The sequence below is a fragment of the Myodes glareolus genome, chromosome 4 (genome assembly GCF_982192425.1).
Source record: "Myodes glareolus chromosome 4, mMyoGla1.1, whole genome shotgun sequence".
Lineage (NCBI taxonomy): Eukaryota > Metazoa > Chordata > Mammalia > Rodentia > Cricetidae > Myodes > Myodes glareolus.
In genome coordinates this window covers 24,100,240-24,124,383 of record NC_142029.1, presented here as the reverse complement: position 1 = coordinate 24,124,383, position 24,144 = coordinate 24,100,240, and the positions used below count along the sequence as shown (strand labels likewise).

The following is a 24,144-nucleotide window of genomic DNA, read 5'->3' as shown; positions in this document are numbered from 1 at the left end:
TCCTTGCAGCCCAACCTTTGTCCTGTGCTGCTCTGGACCGACCCATCCCTAAGCATGCAATGGCCGTCCACCCCACACCTGAGCCAGTAGCAAGGGCCGCAGCCAGGCCTGGGCCGAGCGCTCACTCACCCTTCTTCTTGGTTTGGCACTTGACATCTGGATGATCGATGACCTCACACACGGCTACACAGCTAAGGATTGGGCCAAGGAGGCTATGCTGCCACCCATGGCCGTGAGGACTGTAAATGAGGGCCAGGCTCAAGTCACTCGTGAGGTAGGTCCCTTCTCCAAACAAAGATGTCTGGAAGAGCAGAGGCGAAAAGAAAAAACACAGAAAACGGAATGGAGACGAGGTGTCACCAGATGGCATAGGTCCTTCTTCCACAGAGCTGGAAACAAACATTTTCACACTCCTCCCACCCCTTTCAAGACAAATAACCTGATGTCAACATAGGGCTCATTACTAAACACATTCCCATCTGATCAGGGTTCAGCTGACAGGATCTGGCCACCCAGCCTGGCAAAGGAGCTGTACCTTGCGGTCAAGGTTGAATGGAAAAAACAACAGCGATATCGGAGTTCAAACAGACCTCAGTTTCAATGTTCCAACAAGCTACATAAATTCTGTGTTTCAGTTTCTGCACCTACAAAATGCTGTGAAAGTTCCTCCTCCATAAGTTTATGACCACGTTTCAAAGACATAAGGTAGGGCGGGGGTGTAGCTCAGTGGTAGAGCTCTTGCCTAAGCATTCAGCCTCCTCAGCAACACACACACACACACACACAACTATACACAATGTACATAAAACAATGTGCATTTGAAGGCTATCTGGCACATAAGAGACGGTGACAGTCACAGGTGGGCAGGCCATCACAGGTGCTACTGTTATAATGAACAAAGTAATTCCCATTACATCAATACATTAAACATAGCTACACTTAGGGGTTTGCAAAAGGAAAGTTACATCCTATTACTTGAAAAAGAAACGAGTTAGGCAGTGGTGGCACACACCTTTAATCCCAGCACTCGTGAAGCAGAGGCAAACAGATCTCTGAGTTCGAGGCCAGCCAGGTCTACAGAGAAAGTTCCAGGACAGGCTCCAAAGCTACAGAGAAACCCTGTCTCGAAAAAACAAAACAAAATAAACAAACAAAACTGGAACTAAATGAAGGACCTGGCATGAGGACCAGAGTTGAGTTTTACTCTGTGTTGTTGTGGGCTAAGAAAACATCCAAGAAGCTAGGCTGCAGCTGCCTGACAAGGGCTGTTAAGTTGGTTGCCTCTCTAAGGAAGAGTGGCACATAAAGCACTGGTAAACAGAGCCTACGGCAGGCACAGGGAACACACTCTTCCTTGGCTATGACAGGCACCAACAACTGAACATCACTCAGTCACAGTAACATCCACCATGGCGCTTAGTCACACTTCCCGTCAGAGTTCAGAAGCTTCCATCGATGGACGGACCTGATACTCAAGGTAAAATTTGACTGCTATCTACGGATGCTAGTCCCAGTATCTTAGATGACCCTGGACTCCAGGATGACTGAAATACATCCTCTGCTCTGGAACTGAGACACGGCCCACCCTGTGGTGTGGGGCAAATGAAACAGACCTCTGCTTGACCTTTGGAAAGCTCCCAAGCCAAGTTGGACAATGTCCCCCTCTCTCCAAAGTTGACGCAGACCAACTCCAGGGACAATGAACATCCTCTGATCAGATCCCACCGCAGTGTTCTCTTTCTTTGTAAAAATAATTATTCAGGGGGGCTGGAGAGATGGCTCAGTGGTTAAGAGCATTGCCTGCTCTTCCAAAGGTCCTGAGTTCAATTCCCGGCAACCACAGGGTGGCTCACAACCATCTGTAATGATGTCTGGTGCCCTCTTCTGGCCTGCAGACATACACACAGACAGAATAGTGTATACATAATAGATAGATAGATAGATAGATAATTATTCAGTCGGGCAGTGGTGGTGCACACCTCTGATCCCAGCAGTCGGGAGGCAGAGGCAGGTGGATTTCTATGAGTTCAAGGCCAGCCTGGTCTACAATGTGAGTTCCAGAATAGCCAGGGCTACACAGAGAAACTCTGTCTTGAAAAAAAAAACAGTGTGTGTGTGTGTGTGTGGTGTGTGGTGTGGTGTGTGTGTGTGTGTGTGTGTGTGGTGTGTGTGGTGTGGTGTGGTGTGTGTGTGTGTGTGGTGTGGTGTGTGTAGTGTGGTGTGTGTGTGTGTGTGTGTGTGTGTGTGTGTGTGACACACAGGTAAGAAGATACCTATGGGAGTTTGTTCTCCCTTCATGTGAGTGCCTGGGACCAATCTCAGATCATCAGGCTTAGCAGAAGTCACCTCTACCCACTGAGTCATTCATTTCTCTGTCACCGCACATTAATCCTTTACTTAAGTCCTGCATATGTCTTCAGCTTCTGAGACTCAAAACCTTGTGCCAGGCTGCTGTAAGCAGAGAGCTCAAGAGAGTCCTGGGGCATTTCCACCCCCAAGAAAGATAACTTCACAGCTTCCCCCTGGTACATGAGCTACCTCAAGGGAACCTTAGAGTACAAACTTGAGGCAACTTCTCCAGGCAAGTTCCAGAGTAAAACAGAGAGCCCTGGATTCCAGTAGCCTGGCCATAGAAGTAAGCCCAGGGCCAGCATAAACAAGCCCGTCATCCTCAGCAGAACCCACCAGCGATAATCAGATGCAGCAGGGCTGGAAGAAGCTCCTCCAGCCTCGGGGCTACATCAGCCCTGATGGAGCCAGCCCATCAAGACAAGACAGATGCTGCTCTGCCTGGGGAGGGCCCATAGCACCTACTACCTCAGATGCCCTCTCCGCTGGCCTACAATAGCAGCTGCTGCTTCTCCCGGAGCTTAGGAAACCAAGAAGCCTTTGTAAATATAAAGCCGCTCCAATTGTCACGTGAGCTCAGAGGGTAGTGGGCACCAGTGCCACAGAAGAGGGGACAGACTGGAACAGCATAAATTCCTTTGCCCAGGCCCTCATAGCTGCCCACGCCTGTTGAACGACAGGCCTAGACTGCCATCCTCCTCCTCCTTCCTGAGGGGTAGAATAAGTGTCAGAAGGAAGAGGGTGGTTAGCAGTTTTGACTCATGAAGATGAGAGGAAAACAGTTCTGGGGAAGGACCGCCTCTTGCTGAATCTTGGCACACCCCGCAATTTCTCAGGGCTGACAGGAGCTCAGCAATGCTATGGTCACCTGGGGATCCTGTTAAAGAGTGGGTTCTCACAGTGTCGTCTCAGGCAGGCCTGAGGCTTCACACTTCCAATGAAGTGCTCCTGGGTAATGCTTATCCTGCTGGCTCAGGGCCCACACTGTGTGACCACTGGAAGGGTTGGTGAAGCACACTGATAGGTGCTTCTCGCAGTGTCTCAATTAATTGGTCTGGGATGCAGTTGGTATTGGGATTTTCATTTTGTTCTTGTGAAACAAGGTCTCATGTAGCACAGGCTAACATCAAACTCCCCATGTAGCCCAGGATGACTTTGACCTTCAGATCTTCTTACCTCTACTTCCCTAGTGTTAGGTTTATAGGTGGACACCACATCATTTTATGCAGGTGCTGCAGACTTAATTTGGAGCCTAGTGCACACCACGCAAACATTCTACCAGCTAGGTTACATCCCAAGCTCTCTGGTACTAATATTTTTTTCTTTATTTTAAGTTTTTTATTTATTTGCATGTTTGTGAATCTGCTTGTCTGTCTCTATGTGTAGTGCCCATTGAGGCCAGAAGACAGTGTTGGATAGCTACAGAAAGCTACAGGCGGTAGCCCACCCAAGGCTGATCCTGGGAATTGAACCCAGATCCTTTGCAAGAGCAAGTACTCTTAGCTCCTGAGCCTCTTCTCCAGTCCCAGCACAGGGATTTTTTTTGTTATTGTTGTTGTTTGTTTGTTTGTTTCTCGAGACACGGTTTCTCTGTAGCTTTGGAACCTGTCCTGGAACTCCCTCTGTAGACCAGTCTGGCCTCCAACTCAGAGATCCCACTGTCTCTGTCTCCCAAATGCTGGGATTAAAAGCGTGTGTCACCACCACCAGCAGCACAGGGATTTTTAAGTTTCCCAAGTGATCTAAATGTAGAGCTAAGGCCAGAAACCAATAATGCTTCCCCAACCATAATAAACCTGGAAATTTCCCAGAGATCCTGTTAAAATGCAGTGGGCCTGAGATGCTGCATTTACCCAGGTGATCACCCCAAGCACCATGGCCTCAGCCAACCCACCTCCTCGTGAGTCCCCTCCCACACTCCCCAGCAGCGAGCCCCGGACCTACCTTGTTCAGGTGGCAGTGCAGACCATTGTGGATGATAGAGTGGAAGTTCTCTAGGCGGCTGCCATGGAAGGCATAGATGAGGTCTCGTTCTCCTTTGGTCTCGTAAAACCTGGCATTGGCTGGGTCAAAGTACTCGATTTCAAATAGGAAGTCGGGAGTGGGAACAGGAGTGTGAGAGGCACCAGTCAGCTGCTGGATCTTTTCGAACTTTCAAACATGAAAGCGAAACAGGAAGGAGTTAGAGCTTTACTAGGGACACTGGTAGGTGTGCAGCAGACGCATCCTGCTAAGGGCCAGCATGCTGACACAGGCCTATCCTCCAGGGCCTGGGAGGCAGAGTCAGGAAGACTGTAGGTCAAGCTCACCCTCAGCTCTATATCAAGTTCAAGGCCAGCCTGGGCTACGTGAGACAAAAGAAGAATGAGGGTAAGGAGCAGAAGAAGGGAGAAGACAGACCAAAGGCCTCCTAAAACCTTGGGCTCCCGGCCTGAAGGGATGGCTCAGCCGTTAAAGGCTAGGCTCACAACCAAAACTCTTGGGCTCCCTCCACCCCATCAGAACAACTCGCTTCATAATTCTGAAGCTGTTCCTCTATAATCCAGCTTAGCGCTCTGAGAGTTCAAGAGAGCTTCTCTCTACGGACGCTGACGGGCCGGTGAGAAGCACGGACTGCTCCTAACCCAAAGACTACTTCTCTCTTTATTTTTCCTTCGGTTTTTAAGACAATATCTCGAGTAGCCCAGATTTGACTGCTTCCAAGTACTGAGGTTAAAGCACACGTCACCACACCTGGCTCAGAAATCACGTCTCATGTTCCCAGTACTTTTCAGGTTTGGGTGGTAGCCCACATCTGCAGTCTAGCATTCCGGAGGTTTCAGAGTGGGGATGGAAAGTTCTAGGTCAGTCTGGGTTCCACAGCAAGACCCCGTCTCCAAAAAACAAAACCTGACGACAAAACCAACACTCTCCCGTCTGTTCCCGTGGTTTATCTTTACAACACACGTGTCACAGGCAGAAGGCTATGACAAACAGCAAAAGCGGCCACAGAATCCCCTTCTGCCTCTGTGTGCTCCTTCAAGTGTGACTGCAGGTGGGACTCCCCCAGGATGGCATCCAGACAAGGACCCTATTTCTCAGCTCTGAAGCTGCCTGTACAGAGGTTTGTTTTGATCAATGGGCCCTCAGCACATACACGGCAGACTTGCAAAGGGTTTGTCCTCCCCTGCTGATGGCCATCACCCTTACCCACACCAGCCTCAGCAAAATGAGAGCCTCACAAAGGGGGGGCTCAGTCTTGGCAGCCATCCCACCAAAAGCCCAGACATATAAGCAAGATTATCCTAGAACGTCCACCCCCAAGAACCACCTCAGAGTCACGGCCTCAGAATGACGACCTCAGGGTCACGACCTCAGGGTCACGGCCTCAGGGTCACGGCCTCAGAGTGATGACCTCAGAATCACGAAATGCCACCAGCACTCATTTCATCATTAACTTTAGACTGGTTTGCTATTCAGCAAAATCTGACTGCCATGTATGCCTAAGATCCTTTTTAAGTATTAACTTTTTTCTTTTTCTTTTCTTTCTTTCTTTCTTTTTTTTTTTTTTTTGTTGTTGTTTTTTAAGTCAGGGTTTCTCTGTGTAGCCCTGGCTGTCCTGGAACTCACTCTGTCGGCCAGGTTGGCCTTGAACACAAAGATCTGCCTGCCTTTGCTTCCCAAGTGCTGAGATTAAAGGTGTGTACAGCCACCATGCTTGGATCATTTTTAACGTTCCACCCACACACACACACACACACACACACACACACTTTTTTGTTAGAATATTTGTTTATTATTTTATTTATGGTCGGGGAGCAAGTGGGCAGGGTCCCAGTGAAGGTCAGAAGAGTGTATTGGACCCCAGAACTGCAGTTACAGTCCGTTGGTAGCTGCCCATCTGTGGGTTCTGAAAATTAAACTCAGCTCCTCTGAAAGAGAAACAAGCATTCTTAACTACTGAAGCTTCTCTTCAGCCCCTGTGTTTTAAGAGATTTTTTTCCGGGGGGCGGGGGGTGGTTGTTTTGTTTTGTTGAGATTTCATGCAACTCAGGCTGCCCTCCAGTGGCCTTAAAATCCTGTTCCTCTTCCCTCCACCTCTCAAATGCTGGCTCTACAAGTGTGCACCACCATGTCCAGCTAAAATGTCCTTTCATAAAGTGACAATACATGGTAGGCAAATGTGCTGACTTGAACAAAATAAAAAGCTGATATTCCTGGATACCAAACCCCCACATTTAATATATTGTATTCATTTTTATTGTGTATGTGTATATGTGTGTGCCTCTTTGTCTGGATGTGCACTGCAGGCATTCAGGTGCCCATGAGAGCCAGAAGTAGGCACTGGATCCCCTGGAACCAGGATTAAGGACAGTTGTCAGCTGCATATGGATGCTGGGAACCGAGCCCAGGTCCTCTCCAAGGACAGCAAGTGCTCTCAGCCACTGGCCATCTCTCCAGCCCCACCCTGACACCATCCCACATTTTAATGTGAATTTAAATTGGATCATAATCAAAAGTCAAGAAGTCACCATCACATCTGCTTTAGCTGTAATGGCCAACATCTAGCAGGGCCTTGATCTGTATGAGGTCTGAGTAAATGATTCCATTCAATAAAGGAAGCAGCTCAACCCACTCTGGAATACAGACGCCCTCTTCATGACTCCCTCATGTTTCCTGCTGGGCGGTGGTGGCGCATGCCTTTAATCCCAGCACTCAGGAGGCAGAGGCCAGCCTGGTCTACAAAGTGAGTTCCAGGACAGACTCCAAAGCTACAAAGAGAAACCCTGTCTTAAAAAACCAAAACAAACAATCAAATCAAATCAAATCAAATCAAATTCAATGCTTACTTGAAATTGATTAACTTGGTAACAGCACATATAGCCAACCTGCCATTGCCACTCAGAGAACAGAATACCAGACCAGGAATTATATGACCTACTTTGGACCCTGTTGTTCCAGCCTGTTCCTGTGAGCCTCCAGCCAGGCAAAGAAAACTAAATTATGGGACATCTGGCTTCTGCCAAAAACTGTGTTAGGGTCATACCCTTTCTGTCACTGCTCCTCTTGGGGATAACTATGGTCTCACCTTACAAAAGGGGCTCAATAATTGGCTGAAATAAGATTTGAACTCAAAACATGAAAGATCTGTAGAACATGGCATTTAAATAATTTAGGGTTCTGTTGACGTGAGACACGATTGTTCCTGGTAGCACCGATCTATTCCCGAGAGAATGTTGAGCACCAAAGACACTCCACTTGGAGCTTGTTTTCTTCTTGGCAAAACTGGCCTTTGGGCAAGGAACTGTTCATGCCTTGACCACTGACAAAACGCACAGTGTACAAACAGAACAAGCCGAATACAAGAAAAAAGACTGCCAAACCTCGCCAAGACAGGGTAAGACAGTTCCGAAATTTTTCCTGCCTCAGAAAATGGTCTGTCAGTTACTCTAGGCCTTAGCCAAAGTTGGTTACTTCAACATTGCAAATGAGACTTTGGGTGATTACCTAGGTAGCCAGTTGTCTCTGTCATCTACTACATATTTTGGAAGCTGCTTGATTGCACTTCCTGCCTACTCAAGTAATACTATCTCCCTTCTCAGGTCTTCGATGGGGTTGAAGATTAGGTAGTCATAGTTACCTTCCTCTTATGATCTAACCAAGCCATTTCTAATGCAATACTTAGAGTCCTTAGGATAAAATGATTATTAAACATTTAGCATATGCTCCTTGCTTAATATTGTTTATGCTAGTTGTGATTCTAATTTTTATGCCTGATATCTCTTGTTAGTGTGTATAGTTTTGTATTGGGTTTGGAACTCTCTTATTTAGACAAAAGGTGGAGGTGATAGGCAACCTCCTTCAGTCAACGGCCTTTAAGAGGCTGGACCAGGTTGGGGCGTGACTTTTGGGTACCCAAAAAGCTGCGGTCCCACCCAGCTCAGCCTCTTCTTCCCTTGCTCCACACTTTGATGCTGGATCCCCGTTTCTGTTCTGTGAGTTTTCCCTTTTAATAAGGAATAACCTTAAAATACTCTATTTGGAGTTATCTTGGGATTATTTGACTCATGTTTCCCCCTCACTGGACAAAGTCTGCATCACCAGTACTTTGGGGTACTTCACTGTTTATCAGCTGGACTGGGCCAGTTTCCCTACCTCTCCTCCCCTTCTCTCCTTATATTTTTGGTCGTGAGCCTAGCCTGTAATGGCTGAGCCATCTCTCCAGCCCTCCTTTTATCTCCTTAAGCAACATCACTAAGGTGTGAACAGGGCCTTCACTTAGCAGAAGTGTCTGCAGTTTTGATAGACATTTGAGCCCTCTGTATGTGCTCCTAGATAATGCTCCAAGTGTGAAAACTCATTCCTAAAGCTGATTGGGCATTCACCCAACTGAGGTACACCATAGTTATCCCCATTTACAGATAAGGAGACATGTGCCGTACTGAACCTGCCAGTGTGTGAGTTCCTGGGCTCTTCAGACATATACCGAGAATCTCTGAGAGTGATACCCACGAACCTGCATTTCAACCAGTTGCCCATTTGTACCCAGGGAGGTCTCAGAGCCAGTCAGCCTTAGAACCTGTGACCTACACACCAGTCTTACCTCTGCCTTCTCTGCGCTGTGGATTGTCAGGATCTTGGAGGATAAAATCCAGCTCACCAGGTCCCAGGCCTGTGTGTCTGTGTCTCTCGAGGACTGGAGAAGTTCCTTCAGGTTGGGTAACCTGCCAGCATCTGCAAGCTGAAAGGAGAAAGAACCTTCATCAGCAAGGACCCCAGATAAAATGGAACCGAATGCCCTCTAGTGGTGATGTAGAAAACTGCACTCCTTCTATCCGAAGGAATTTTTATGAGAGTAGTCTCCTTCCTAAATAACAACAAACCCTGAAATCTTTACATTCTAAAGGGTCTTGTTTTGTCTTATTCACTTGGTACAAAACATGACCTGACATTATGGAAGGTTTCAGGCTTTGTCCTGTTAGAACTAATGCACTTAGTTGCAAGAATGTTATTGTGTTATGGCTGGAGGCAACAAGACTTACTGAGGAGTGGGTGGTCTCTATACTCTATGAATGGGTGGTCTCTAAACTTTATGAATGAGTGGTCCCCACACTTTATGAATAGGTGGTCCCTACACTTTATAAATGGGTGGTCTCTACACTTTATAAATGGGTGGTTTCTACACTTTATGAATGGGTGGTCTCTACACTTTATGACTGGGTGGTCCCTATACTCTTCTCCTTCCTGAACACAGTGAGTTGATGCTATTCTTATTCCCTGCTTCCTATTTCCTGCCTCTTTCACTCCTAGTCCCCGTCCAGGAAGGTGGCCTATTTTACTGAGCTCAGTGTCAGGTCCTGTAAATCTGGGAGGCATTAGAGAGGGCAATCTTGGTGAAATGGAGAAGAAAGCAAACTGATTTTTATTTAAAAGTATTCACTTGCTGGGCAGTGCAGGTACATGCCTTTAACCCCAGCATTCGTGATGCAGATCTCTGAGTTTGAGGCTAGCCTGATCTACAGAGCAAGTTCCAGGATAACCAGAGCTACACAAAGAAATTCTGTCTCAGGGGTATGGGGAGAGGATTCACCACCTGGCTTGTGAGAGGATTCAGCAGGGAAAGGTGCTGCCAACCTGAGTTCCATCCTCAGGACCCACACAGTGGAATGACAGAATTGATTCCCACACTCCAACCTCCACATGTCCACAGTGGCACACCTACACCCCATACACACACACACACACACACACACATAAATTAAAATGTAAATGTCAGTTGGTCATGGTAGCCCATGCCTGCTATACCCAAAGTAGAGAAACGGAGGCAGGAGGATCAAGAATCAAAGCCCTCCTGGGTTAGCTCCTGGTGATTTCAAAACATGCTTGAACTACATTGATGAAACAGACTTTAAAAAAAATGTTGGGTGTGGTAATGTATGCCTTTAATTCCCAGCATTCAGGAGGCAGAGGCAGGCAGATTTCTGTGAGTCTGAGGCCAGCCTGGGCTAAAGCTAGGGCTGTTGCACAGAGAGATGCTATCCTAAAAAACAATGAGAAGCTCGGGATGAGGCTCAGTGGTAGATTGCTTGCCTATCACATACAAGGCCCCAGTTTAAACCCGAGTACTGAAAAAATAATATTCTGCAGTTCTGTGGTCAGGGCTGGAAGCATACCTGTAATCTCAGATTCGAGAACCTGAGACAGGAAAGTCGCTATGAATTTGAAGCCAGCTTGAGCAACAAAGCCAGACAGAGAAAAACTGGAGATATCATCCCACTCAATATAAGAGGGCCTAGCCTAGCCTTCTGCTCGGCACTGGATTTAAACCACACAGCACCAACACAACGCTATAGTCCCGGTACTCAGGAGAGGATAGAGGAGGATTAGGAGTTCAGGTCATGCTTAGCTACACAGCAAGTTCCAGACCGGCCCAGGATCCATAAGACCCTATCTTGAAAAAGAAAGAAAGGGAGGAAAGGAGAAAGGAAGAAGAGAAGGAAAGAGGAAAAAAATAAAAGAGCAACGAAGGCCACTGAATCTCCCAATTCTTTTCTGGGGTCATATTCAGGATGTTTTTCAACCCAAAAGCAGAGCTCAGTCACTTCCTTTGACTCCCCAGAACCCCAACTCTCATATCTTATGCTGTGTGCCACAGCCCTATCCACAGTCAGGTCCTGGGCTCAGAGAGCCCCCCAAAAGAACAGTAGTCAGACCCCTTTTAGAGGCTTTGGGCAAACGGGAAAGCCTACTATCTCCAGTCTGGACCCAGGACCCACAGCAACCCACAGTGATCTTACAGACCCTCCCACCGCCATCTGCCCAGAGAGGACTCCTGCTGTGTCCCTCCTTCCTAGCCCTCCATCAGCCCTCTTCATGGCCCACCTCACTCCTCACATTTTTCTTCTCTAATAGTTAAGAGTCTTCCCTGTCTACATTGTAGTAGGACCTTTGGAGAGAAGACACACAAGTAGGGTTACCAGATAAAATACAATATGCCCAGTTAGACAGTTATCAGATGAACAGCAACAAAAAATGATCTGGGCATAGTGACACAGACCTTCATTCAAGAGGCAGGAAAAGGCCACACAGACAGGGCCAGCCTGGTCTGTATCAGGAGTTCCAGGACAGCCAAGACTACATGGCAAGAATTTTTGTCTCACTAAACAAATAACTTTGTGATATTTGGGGCGTCGTGTCTCACTACATAGTTCAGGCTGGCCTGTGACTCCCTGTGTAGAACAGGCCAGTCTCAAACTTGGAATGATCCTTAAGCTTCATGCTCTCAAGTACAAAAATTACAGGTGTGTGCCACCAGGCAAGCTAGGCAAGCTCTCTACCAAGCCAGCTCTATCCCAGCTCAAAAACTCATTTTAGCCAGGCAGTAGTGGTGCGTGCCTCTAGTCTCTAATCCCAGCACTTGGGAGGCAAAGGCAGGCCAATCTCTGAGTTTAAGGCCAGCCTGGTCTACAGAGTGAGTTCCAGGACAGCCAAGGCCACTAGAGAAACCCTGTCTTGAAAACCAGAAAACAAAAAAACAATCAACCAGTAACAACTCTTTTTTTTTTTTTTTTTTGGTTTTTTGAGACAGGGTTTCTCTGTAGCTTTAGATCCTATCCTGGAACTAGCTCTTGTAGACCAGGCTGGCCTTGAACTCACAGAGATCCACCTGCCTCTGCCTCCCAAGTGCTGGGATTAAAGGCGTGCACCACCACCACCCGACCACAACACTTTCTTCTGGTACCCATGTACACATGGCATATACTCACAGATACACATACATACACACACTCTAAAAAAATTTTAAAACTGAAGAAAGAATAGAAGAAAAAAGATCAATGAATCACTCAAGCATAGTGGTACACCCCTGGAATCCCAGCACTCAGGAAGCACAGGCAGAGGCAGAGGCAGAAGACTTCTCAAGTGGGAGGCTATTCTGGGCTACATAGTGAACTCCTATCCCCCCCCCCAAAAAAAAATTAAAAAGAAGAAAAGCAATCAGCAAGCTGAGGCTTTTTCTGAATTCCTAATTTATAGAAAGCAGGACACACAAATCCTATCAGACAATGGTCTGCATTTTGTGTGTTTGTCCCAGACTGAGTCTCACTCTACAGCAGAGGCCCATCTCTAACTCCTCAGCCTCAGTTTCCCACCAGCGGAGACTGCAGGTGCGCATCCCCGTGTCTGGCACTTGTGCGCCTCTAATATGGAAGATCCAGCTGCAGGGATGGCTGGGGGAGGTACGCATGGTGGGCAGAGCTGAGAGCTTGGGACTGGGAGACAGAAAGTCTCAATAACCAGCAAAGAGAAAACAGGGAGACTGGACCAGATGAGCCAGAAGGGGGCAGCCCAGCCTACCGGCTTTGAGCAATGACAGGGAGGCTCAAGGGACCGTTTAATACTCCCCAGATCGCCAGCTCTTGGATCAGGTGATGCTCACCCCCAGGCAAAACTCAAGCTACTTGGATGCAGGTGGCGGCTGTTGCTGTCCAGAAAAGGTGCAGCAGACAACAAAACACTGTTAAAAGTAATTGTCCAGGAAAGGGCCAGCGGTCACAGTTACAGGTGGGGGAGGGGCAGTGCTGAGAAGAGGATGGACCAAAGCGTACCTGCCTCAGGGACCAAACCAAGACGTCTGCGACAGTGAGGGCGGCTGCCAGGCAACGGCTGAGAGGTGAATGCTGCAACTCCATATAGGTGTGCGCTAGGTCTAACACACGCCTAAGACACAAAAATCTACATTTACTGAAATGGGTTGGGGGTAAAAAGCGAGCAGGTGGGGTGGGCCTGGCGGCGAATGCCTATCCTGCCAGTGTTTGGGAGGCTGAGGTAGGAGAACTGCCACGAATTTGAGGCCAGCCAGGTTTAGAGTGAAATCCTGGTTCAAGAAACAAAATCAAAACAGTCCAGGGATGTAGCTCAGCTGGTAGCATTCTGGCCTCGCAGGCTCTGGGTTTGATCTCCAGTACCAAACAAAATCAGCGTGGGGAACTCACCATTAGTTGGGAGGTGAGAGGAAGCAGGAGGATAAGAAGTTAAGGGTCGGGGCTGGAGAGATGGCTCAGAGGTTAAGAGCATTGCCTGCTCTTCCAAAGGTCCTGAGTTCAATTCCCAGCAACCACATGGTGGCTCACAACCACCTGTAACGAGGTCTGGTGCCCTCTTCTGGCCTACAGGCATACACACAGACAGAATATTGTATACATAATAAATAAATAAATATTTTAAAAAAAAAAGTTAAGGGTCATCCTTGGCCACATAGGGAATTCGAAGCCAGCATGAGCAACAGAAACTAACTCAAAGCAAAAGCAAAGGGATCTGGAGTCAGCAGTTAAGAATACTGATTGCTCTTCCTGAGGACCTGGGTCCTCAATTCTCAACATCACCATGGTGGCCAGCAACCTCCTGTGACTCCAGTTCCAGGGGATCTGATGTCTTCTTCAGGCCTCTGTGAGCATAAGGCATGCATGTGGCACATATACATACATGTAATTAAAACATCCATAAAACAAAAATAACTAAATCTCAGCCCAGTGCTGGTGATGGTAGTAGTGGCATACGACTTTAATCCCAGCACTCAGGAAGCACAAGCAGGTCATTCTCTGAGTTTGAGGCCAGTCTGGTCTACAGAGTGAGTTCTAGGACAGTCAGGGCTACACAGAGAAACCCTGTCTCAAAAAACAAACAAAACCCCACTAAATCTCTTGACCTCTTGGTACAGACCAGTTATTCCTTGATGTGGGATTCCCCTCTGTATGCTATGAATATGTTTTATTGCCATTGGTTAATAAAGAAGCTGCTTTCAGCCAGTGGCTTAACAGAATATAACCAGGCTGGAGAAGATATAGAGAAATGTTGAAGGGAGGCCGCTAGTTGGTTCCCCAGCTGCACGGCAGCTCAGTCCCAAAATAATCACATGGAAACCATATTATTTAAATCACTGCTTGGCCCACTAGCTCTAGCTTATTTGCTAACTCTTACATCTTAATTTAACCATCTCCATTGATCTGTGCATCACCACAAGGTCGTGGCCTACCAGCAAAGTTTAGGCCTGTCTGTCTCCACTAGATGTTCCAAGGCTTCTCTCTGACTCCGCCTCCTTTCTCCCAGCATTCAGTTTAGTTTTCCCTGTCTAGCTCTGTTCCCCTATAGTTTTGCTATAAGTCCAAAGTAGTTCCTTTGTTAACCAATGATATTCACAGCATACAGAGGGGAATCCCACATCAGAGAAAGAGTAGGCGGAGTCAGAGAGATGTCATGGAGCCACCGCAGGAGACAGACACCAGACAGCTGACAGAACCTTACCAGTAGTCCACAACCACGTGGTGATACACGGATTAACAGAAATGGGTTAATTTAAGATGTAAGAGCTAACTAGAAATATGCTTAAGCTATTGGCCAAACAGTATTGTGATTATATAGTTTCTGTGTGTTTATTTCAGGTCGGGGTGGGGCTGGGAAATGGATGAACAGTCTCTACAATTCCTGCTACTCCTTCTTAGCCCAGCTCTGTTCATTTGTGACTCCCAGCTGACCTGCAGAAAAGCTCTCTACCTGGGACCACAACTACTACACTTGGCTAGGACTCAAATCAGCAGTCACTCAACTATCATCAGAAAAGCTTCTTGTAGGGGGCTGGAGAGATGGCTCAGAGGTTAAGAGCATTGCCTGCTCTTCCAAAGATCCTGAGTTCAATTCCCAGCAACCACATAGTGGCTCACAAACATCTATAATGAGATCTGGTGCCCTCTTCTGGCCTGCAGTCTGTATACAGACAGACTATTGTATACATAATAAATAAATATTTGAAAAAAAAAAAGAAAAGAAAAGTTTCTTGTGGGAGACAGGAGGTCCTTAGCACTCACTGATAAGCACTAGGGAAACCTGGAATGTTAAACACGCAGGCTTATCTCTTTAAAGGAAGAGATAACCTGTTTTGCTCCTAGAAGGCTGGGAGCCAAGGTGATTAACAGCCTGATGATCTCTGCACTATTTTATCCTACCCAGACCCTAAAGGAGTCACACGGAGTCAGAACCCATCTTTATGAACGACATCACACATACTTTACAAAGAGTTTTGATATAATCATCGTCTTAAGCTTTGTTGTACACAAGAGACTGAGTTAATTATCATCAGGAAACTTTTTTTCCCCAAATTGTGCTGTGCTTAAATAAACCACCAGTGTCGGTGTTTGAACCAACACCAGTTACTGAGTCCTGTTGAGCTGGACTTCCTTCTTGCTGCACACAGACTGCCACTCTTCTGGCCGCAGGGTTTGCAGAGACTCCCACACAGTACACAGGAATTAGTACAGAGACACACGACTGTACCACATGGAGAAAGTGAGTCTTTAGAGCACTCATTCTTAAATGGAAGGTTTGATGGAAGACTCCAAGGTAAGAGCATCATCCAGACACAACAGAGCTGTGCACACATGAACGCAGAGACTGGGACAGAGCACAGAAGACCTGAACCAGACAAAGCCTTAGCACAGAGAAAGGCAGCGGACACAAAGCTCCACCTCTAACCAAGACGCTATTTGCGGATGATACCTGCTGGGAAAGGGAAAATTTCTCCAGTGGAGGGCTGCTGGGCATACCACACACCCCAGGGAAGGACCCACGCTCAGGAATAGTTGGCAAGCACAAAATAGACCCCATATGTTTTGTATGCATTTTTTATTTTTGTTTGGTTATTGGGTTTTTTTTCTGGTCTTCTGTTTTTTTGTTTTTCGAGGCAGGGTTTCTCTGTGTAATAACTCTGGCTGTTCTGGAACTTACTCTGTAGATCCACCAGCGTCTGCCTCCCAAGTGCTGGGACTAAAGGCAAGCGTCACCACCACCTTAGCTACTGTTTGTTAGCTTCTTTGTTTTGATCTTTGTTTTTATTTTGTTTTTTAATATTCATTTTTATTTGAAATGCATTGGAGTTTTTGCCTGCACGTATGTCTGCATATGTGCTGCTGGATCCCCTAGAACTTAAGTTATACACAGTTGTGAGCTGTCATGTGCGTGCTGGGAATTAAACCCAGGTCCTCCTCATGAGCAACCAGTACTCTTAACTAATGAGCCATCTCTCCAGCAGCCCCACCTTTTTTTTTTCTGAGAGAGAAAGAACATAAGTAAGGAGGTGAAGAGAATCAGAGAGGAGTCAGGAAAAGAAAAGAATATGATTAAAATGTATTATATATAAAGAAATTCAAATAAAATAATTAAATAAATCTCAAAAACATAACAAAGGAACTAGAATTGTAGGTGTGTTGGTTGAAGCACAGAACCCTGGACCCTGGAGCATGTAAACTATGTGTGGTGGTAATGCTTGGAATCCTAGCACTCAGGACCTAGACAGGAAGTTTAAGACCAGCATAGCTTACATAGGTTCCACAGCAAGCTTGACACTAACCTCAGCTACATGAGACCTGTCTCAAAGAAAGAAAGAGTGGGAAGGGAAGGAGAGAGAGAAAAGGGAAGGAAAGGAGAAAGAAAAGAGAGACAAGGAGAGGAAAGAAGGAGATGTGGACTTTGCGTCCAGCAGTTTCCAGGCATAGGCAGCACTTTAGAAACGCCTTCTTTGGATGGTGGTGGAGCATGCCTTCAATCCCAGCACTCGGGAGGCAGAGGCAGGCCGATCTCTGTGAGTTCAAGGTCAGCCTGGCCTACAAGAGCTAGTTCCAAGGCAGGCTCCACAGCTACAGAAAAACCCTGTCTCAGAAAGAAACGCCAGGCTGAAGATGTATTCAACTGTGGCAGTCCAGCACGCCTGCAGCCCTTGGCCGGGTCCCAGCTCTGCTTAAACAATTATCTTCATCTTCTACTGCTCGCCAGTGTACTTACTAAAATGGTTTTTAAAAAGTGGTTGGGGCTGGAAGGATGGCTCAGAGGTTAAGAGCAGTGGCAGCTCTTCCAGAGGTGCTGAGTTCAAATCCCAGCACCCACATGGTGTCTCACAACCATCTGTAATGAGATCTGGTGCCCTCTCCTGGCCTTCAGGCATACATTATAAATAAATAAATCTTAATAAAAAAAAAAAAGGGAAGTGGACCCACTCCTTTATCCTCTACTCTACCTCCCACAGTTGAGATATCTTCCCTGGGCTGTATCTGTGTCTGTACCTAAGCCTTTTGGAGCTGTGTCATTTTGCTCTCCCTACTCTTCATTCACAGCTTTGAGTGGAGCAATTAAATACAGCAGTAATCTGAGGGCTGGGGATGCCACTCAATGATAGAGCACTTGCCTGGCACGTTGAAATGTTGACTAAGGTATCAAGTATTACCCCCCTCAAAAAAAAAAAAAAAGCCAGGTGATGGAGGCCCATTTCTTTTTTTCTTTTTTTTTTTTTTTAATGTATACAATATTCTGTCTGTGTATATGTCTTCAGGCCAGAAGAGGGCACCAAACCTCATTACAGATGGTTGTGAGCCACCATGTGGTTCCCGGGAATTGAACTCAGGACCTTTGGAAGAGCAGGCAATGCTCTTAATCACTGAGCCATCTCTCCAGCCCGAGGCCCATGTCTGTATTCCCAGCACTAGGAGGCAGAGGCAGGCAGATTTCTGTGAGTTCAAGGACAGTCTGGTCTATAGAGCAAGTTCCAAGACAGACTCCAAAGCTATAGAGAAATCCTATCTCGAACCCCCACACACACTATATCTATATCTATATCTATATCTATATCTATATCTATATCTATATCTATATCTATATCTATATATAGTATTACCACTGGGTGTGATGGCTCATGCCTTTAATCCCAGCACTGGGGAGGCAGAGATAGGCAGATTGTTGTGAGTTTGAAGCCAGCCTGGTCTACACAGCAAGTTCCAGAACAACCAGGGCCCTGTTATAGTATTTACCTAAAGCATTTTTATTAGACAAGACCAAATCTAAACACTAGGGCTACACTGATCAATGAGACCACTTGCTGTAAGGATAACACCAGGCATCAGGGTTTTGTTTTGTTTTGTTTTGTTTTAAGCTTCTTGGGTAAATTCAATGTCAGACACGGTTGGGAGCCTAGAAAGAGTGATTTAGCCCAGGAAATGACAGTATCCCATTTCTAGCCTGGAAAAAAGCAGCGAAGGTCTTTCTCACAAAGCTCCACTAGCCTGTGACCCAGCAAGGCCACGACAATGAGAAATGTAAACAGTTATTAACATAGAAGGGGGTTTTTCTGTGGCATTATTTGTGAAACCCGTTGTCTTAGTTAGGGTCTCTATGGCTGTGAAGGGACACCATGACCGCAGGAAACTCCTGTAAAGGAAAACATTTAACTGGGGCAGCTCGTTTACGGTTCAGAGGTTCAGAAAACCTTCATCATAGTGGGACATGCAGGCAGACACGGTGCTGGAAACTTAGCTGAGAGTTCTAGGAAACGGTCAGACACCAGGTGTTTCTTGAGCATACGTGAGACCTCAACCCGCCTCCACACTGACACGCTTCCTCCAACAAGACCATTCTTACTCCAACAAAGCCATATCTCCTAACAGAGCCACTCCCTTTAGGGGCCATTTCCTTTCAAACCACCACAGTCACTTTTAAAAGTTGTGAAAGAAGCAGGCATAGTAGTGTTTACTTGTGGTCCCAAGTACTCAGAAGTCTGAGGCAGGAGGATTCCAAATTCTAGACTAGTCTGGACTTAAAAAAAAAAAACCAGAAAAAAAAAACTGGACATGTAATTTAGTGGACAGAGTATCTGCCTAGCAAACACCAACTCCCAGGGTTTGAACTTCAGCAGCACATTAAAGGGATGGTAGAGTGGGGATGGGTGGGTAGACAGCTCGTGGATAAGGTATTTGCTATGCAAACATAAGGACTGAGTTTGAAGCCCTAAAGCCCATGCACAAAGCTGGCAGGTGAGGCCAGCTATAGTCCCAGCACTCAGGAGAGCTGAACTAGCTGGAATTGGCAAGCTTCCGGTTCTGGGAGAAATCCTGCCTCAATAAGTGGACAGTAATGGAGACGACGACCGATAGAAACTCCAGGTTTCCACACCAGTGTGCGCACACACACAAGCCCACACACAGTCCAATACACACGCGCAAACACATGCAAATTAAATAAATAAAACACCTCTGGGTAGGACTTGACTGCTGCACAAGTGGGGCACAGAGGGTCTCACAGGAGACTCCTGGGCACAGGGCAGAAGTGGTATCAGGAGGGCACTGAAAACCTTATACAAGTTTTCTTTCTTTTTTTAAATTAATTTTTTGGGGTGGAGTCTAACTGACTGTCCTGGAACTCACCATATAAATCAGGCTGTCCTCAAAACTCACAGAGATCAGCCGCTCTGCCTCCAGCAGTGTGTGCGTGTGTGCGCGCGTGTGGGTGTGTGCGCGTGTGTGTGCGCGTGTGTGTGTGTGTGTGTGTGCGTGTGTGTGTGCCTCAGCGACTGTGGAAGCCAGAGACAACTTGCAGGGGCAGTTCTCTCCGCCCACTGTGAGTTCTAGGGACCAAACCCAAGGAATCAGGCTTGTGCAGGAAGCACTTTTACCCACACCAGCTCCGTTTTCTCATTTTTTTTTTTTTCGGTGACAGTTTCTCTGTAGCTTTGGAGCCTATTGTGGGACTCACTCTGTAGACCAGACTGGTCTTGAACTCACAGAGATCCACCTGCCTCTGCCTCCCAAGTGCTGCAATTAAAGGCACCCAGTCATTATGCCATTCTAAGCAGTCCCAAGGTGATGCAGATTGGGATGTCGGGGCAGATTTCAGTCCCAAACACCCTGAGCCCAGAAAGCCTGCTGTCAACTCAGAGGAGCCGTCACCAGCCACCTCCCACCCCCATAAAGGGCTGGCGGTCTAACCTAAAACCAGGACATTGTATTTTCTAAAGGAAAGAAACAAACAAATGCTTAACAGTTGTCACATCCAATAACAATCTGGGGACACAAGGCAAAGGGCCAGGAAATCCCAAGACTGCTGTATGTCCTCTGGCCTCATAAGGGCTTAGGAAACCCTGCTGCCAAGGAAGAAGGTCAGAGACTCTCCGCCTGTGTGATCAGCACATACTCAGTTAGATTCCTCAAGTCTGGGTAAGTATCTCCCAGGCCAGGCCCAGAGAACACAAAGAATTCTCTTTGTAAAAATCAAAGAACTAACCGGGCATGGTGGCTCATGCCTGCAATCCCAGCACTTGGGAAGCAGGGGCAGGCGGATCTCTATGAGTTTGAGGACAACCTGGTCTACAGAATGAGTTCCAGGACAGCCAAGGCTATACAGAGAAACCCTGTCATGAAAAACAAAATAAAACAAAAGAAAAGAAAAATCAAAGAACTGACTTAGCATAGAAATGTTCTCAAAATAAGGCAGCTCAGAGATAACTGAGGGCTTTGGGTACAGTGGCAGGGTTAAGATCAGACCCTACCTAACACCAGGGACTTGGTTCATCAAAGGGTTCTCTAGCAGGCAAGTCAATAAAAAAAATTCAGACCAGAACACTAATGGTTCAAAGGTGTAGAGGGAAGTAATTGTAAAAGGCCCAAAGTGAAAAACACTCTATTACTTACAAACGCTTTCAGCAGGAAAAAGGGCATTTTTAAAAACAGCTTCCTAAGTTATGTTCTTCAGATAACCACAAAATGATCCAGAAGGCCAAATTCAGAATGGGCTTGCTTTTCTTTGAAAATTAGCCTTTGAAGTCACTTGACCTATAAACAGCTGTTGTCAAACTTAAGCAAGCATGTTTTGTGCCCCAGTCCCTTACATCACCAACTCAAAAAAAAAAAAAAGTGAATAACAGAACTTTGCGGAACAAGCCATGCTGGAAGTCAATTTCTTTGACTTCCCAGTTCCGGTGCCCTAACTGGCCCAGACATTGCGGTCAAGACAAGGCATCCTCAGCACATGGGGAGGACTGTCCTGCAAGGCTAGGTAGAGCCAGAAGGCTCAGCCACTGTTTGACACTTGACCTCCAAGGAATGAAGGCAGAGGGAACACAGTACTCATGACCTCTTCAGAGATGGTGCTAGACACTAAATGTCCACTCTGAATTCCCTTTCATCGAATAACAGGGTTCATTACATGAGCTGACTTCCCCAAACTAAAAAGGTTATGCATTCTTTGCAGGGACTCAACCTGATGATTATGAATTTCCTTTTATTATACATTGAGTTGGGGTCCTAATATTTTGTAGAGACTTTATTTATTTATTATGTATTTTTAGAGGATTTTTTATTTAAAGAAGAAAAAATTAATGTATATGGGTGTTTTGCCTGGATGTATGTCTGTGTGCCTTGTGCATTCCTGGTGCTGGCAGAGGCCAGAAGAGAGTCCTGAGCCCCCTGGACCTGGAGTTAGATGGTTGTAAACCACCATGTGGGTGCTGGGAATTGAACCTGAGTCCTCTGGAAGAGCAGCCAGTGCTCTTAACCTCTGAGCCATCTCCCCGGCCCCAGATTTTTGCATTTATACTCAGGAATGGCATTGCCCAATAATTTTCTTTTCTTTTATTACTTTTATCAGCTTTAATACCAAGGATATACCAGACTTTTTTCCTTTCCTACTTTCTTGTTTTGAGATAGTCTTCTGTAGTCCAGGCTGTACAGAAACTAGACATAAGGCTGACCTTGAACTATTATTTAACCTATTGCTTCCACCTCCCAGGTGCTGGGATTACAGATGTCTGCCTGCCACCACATCTAACCACATATCAATATTTTTGGTAGAATTTCTATGAGAGTGTAATTATTTATTACACCTATATTTTGAAATAGTGCTCATCACATCAATGAAGCAGCTAGACTCAAAGGTTTGTTTGTTTCTTTTTGTAGCCCAGGCTAGCTTCAAATTTGTGCTTTTCCTACCTCTTCCTTCTGGGTATACACACCACTACCAGAGACTTTCTATTTTCTTTACTGAATCAACTTTGGCAACTTACATCTTCCTAGATGGTGCCAAATATTTGGACTACAAGGATAGCTGACATCTGGAATACTAGCCCTATCTCTTCAAGAAATTATATGCCTTATAGGACAAGCACGGAGCTGAAGCCTGTAATTTCCGCACTCAGAATTATTAATTATCAGAAAGTCACAACACATCTGTGCCCTGTGTGGGACTGTTTTTATAAGAACTGTTCACATGTAACTTCATCTGAAGAGCAAAGTCCAACTAGTCGCAAAGGAAGGGACAACTTCCTAGCTAGGCAGAACGGCTGGATCAGATAGACACCCCTTTGGAGTCACACTTGAGCATTTTTGTGGATGACTATGCAGCTATTCCTCGCATCACTCCCGGGAGTCTGTCACCGACACGAGGAAGCAGCCATCAACTGACTTGGCAGTGTGTCTACACGAGGGTGTTGTGGAGTGTTCTTGCTGATGGAAACCTTCCCCAAGGCCAGGCTGGCAATGGGAAGTCCAAGGAATTGGTGTGTTTTCTAACACGGGTGGCGCTGCCTCTGCCTGACGTTCCACGGGGCTACTTGGCCCAGGATGTGGCGAGCAACGCTCGATCAGGGCGCACTCACCAGGGCCTCGAAGTCCTTACAGTCGTGGCGGGCGTAGGAGGCAGGGAAGGGCCGCAGCACCGAGTCCCGCTTGTAGCTCTGCAGCGCCGAGGCGAAGAGGCTGCAGCGGAGGTCCGCGGCCAGCACGTCGCGGCTCGCCGCTTCCCTGGCTGCCGCCCTGCTGGAGAGCTGCATCCCGGGCTCGTGGTGCGTGGCCGGAGGAAACAAGCGGGGCAGCCCGGGGCCTGCGCCCGGGGGACCGCGGACCGTCAGCAGCCGGGTTTCCCAGTCCGGGGGTGGAGCTAGGCAAAGAGGTGACAAGATGACAGTGGTGAGAACGCGCTGACGAGCGTCCTCTGCAGGACACTGGGCTCGATCTCTCAGTGCAAGGAACACGAGGTCTGGAGAGCCACCTCTCGGATCCCGCCAGCCCCGGAGCCCCTAGCCTGGATGAGCCGCTATAGCACCCGGCGGGGGCAGAACCCCGGGTACCCGGGCCACCCGGCCCGGCCACCCAACTGCCAGCAGCCACGGCCTACCTCCCCGCCCGCGGCTCTCACGCCGCTCCGCCCACCCGGCCAGGTCCGCCCTCTCCGCGCCCTGACTAGCCGCGCTCAGCCCGCGCCAACCGGCGGGTTCCCCAGAATCCCAGCTGGCCAGTGTGCGGGACAAAGGTGCCCATGCCGATGCCAATCACCCTTGCAGCAGCGCCAGGTGGAAACCGTTCCGGGACCCGCCCCGGGGACTTGCCTTTGTCCTAGCTCTGCGGGTTGTGCCTGCCTCTCTCACCTTGGGAATTGCCACCTGTTGAATAAATCGGTTCCCTCCGGAGCTGACGCGCTGCACCGAAGGAGCCACTTGACACCCAGGGAAATTGAGGCCCGGAGTGATGCAATACTTTCTCAAGACACGGTAGCCAACGCAGAGTCCTTCCTCTCTACATTACAGCCTCCGGAATTCTCTCAATTGCTCAAATGTATGACCTCAGATCTCCCAAGATCCTCCTGCTTTGAAGGCCTCTAACAGGAAGCCTGGAAAACAAGCACTGGAGGGCAGAGGGAGCAGTGACCTATCCCCGAGGAAAGGAAAAGGCCGGACTCCCAAGTGACTCAGCGGCTGGACAGGAAAAAGCATTTGCTGCCAATCATGACGATCTGAGTTCAATTCCCGGATCCCACCTTGTAGAAGGCGAGAATTGACTGCAGCAATTTCAGCATTTTGTCCTGTGACTTCCATGTGCGGCCCAATGCTCAAGTATGCCCAAACTCAAACATATACACAAAATAAGAAAATATAAGCCGGGTGTTGGTGGGGCATGCCTTTAACCCAGCACTCTGGAGGCGGAGACAAGCGTGTCTCTCTAAGTTCAAGGA

The 24,144-nt window shown here is 47.3% G+C and overlaps 1 protein-coding gene across 2 annotated transcripts in view; it reads right to left on the bottom strand.

The window, feature by feature from the left end:
- Positions 1-23,872, bottom strand: part of Parp16 (poly(ADP-ribose) polymerase family member 16) — a 29,596-nt gene extending 5,724 nt beyond the window's left edge. Inside the window, exons 1-5 of one of the 2 annotated variants that reach the window (XM_048423065.3) lie at positions 23,561-23,872; positions 22,793-23,073; positions 8,933-9,070; positions 4,294-4,500; positions 130-301 (exon numbers count right to left, since the gene is read on the bottom strand). In XM_048423065.3, coding sequence (XP_048279022.1) covers positions 130-301; positions 4,294-4,500; positions 8,933-9,070; positions 22,793-22,966 — 691 coding nt within the window. In that variant the 5' untranslated portion in view covers positions 22,967-23,073; positions 23,561-23,872. Of the gene's footprint in view, positions 1-129; positions 302-4,293; positions 4,501-8,932; positions 9,071-22,792; positions 23,299-23,560 lie in introns of those variants that run through there. The other variant, XM_048423064.3, reaches the window with a different exon arrangement.
- Positions 23,873-24,144: the final 272 nt, after the last annotated feature.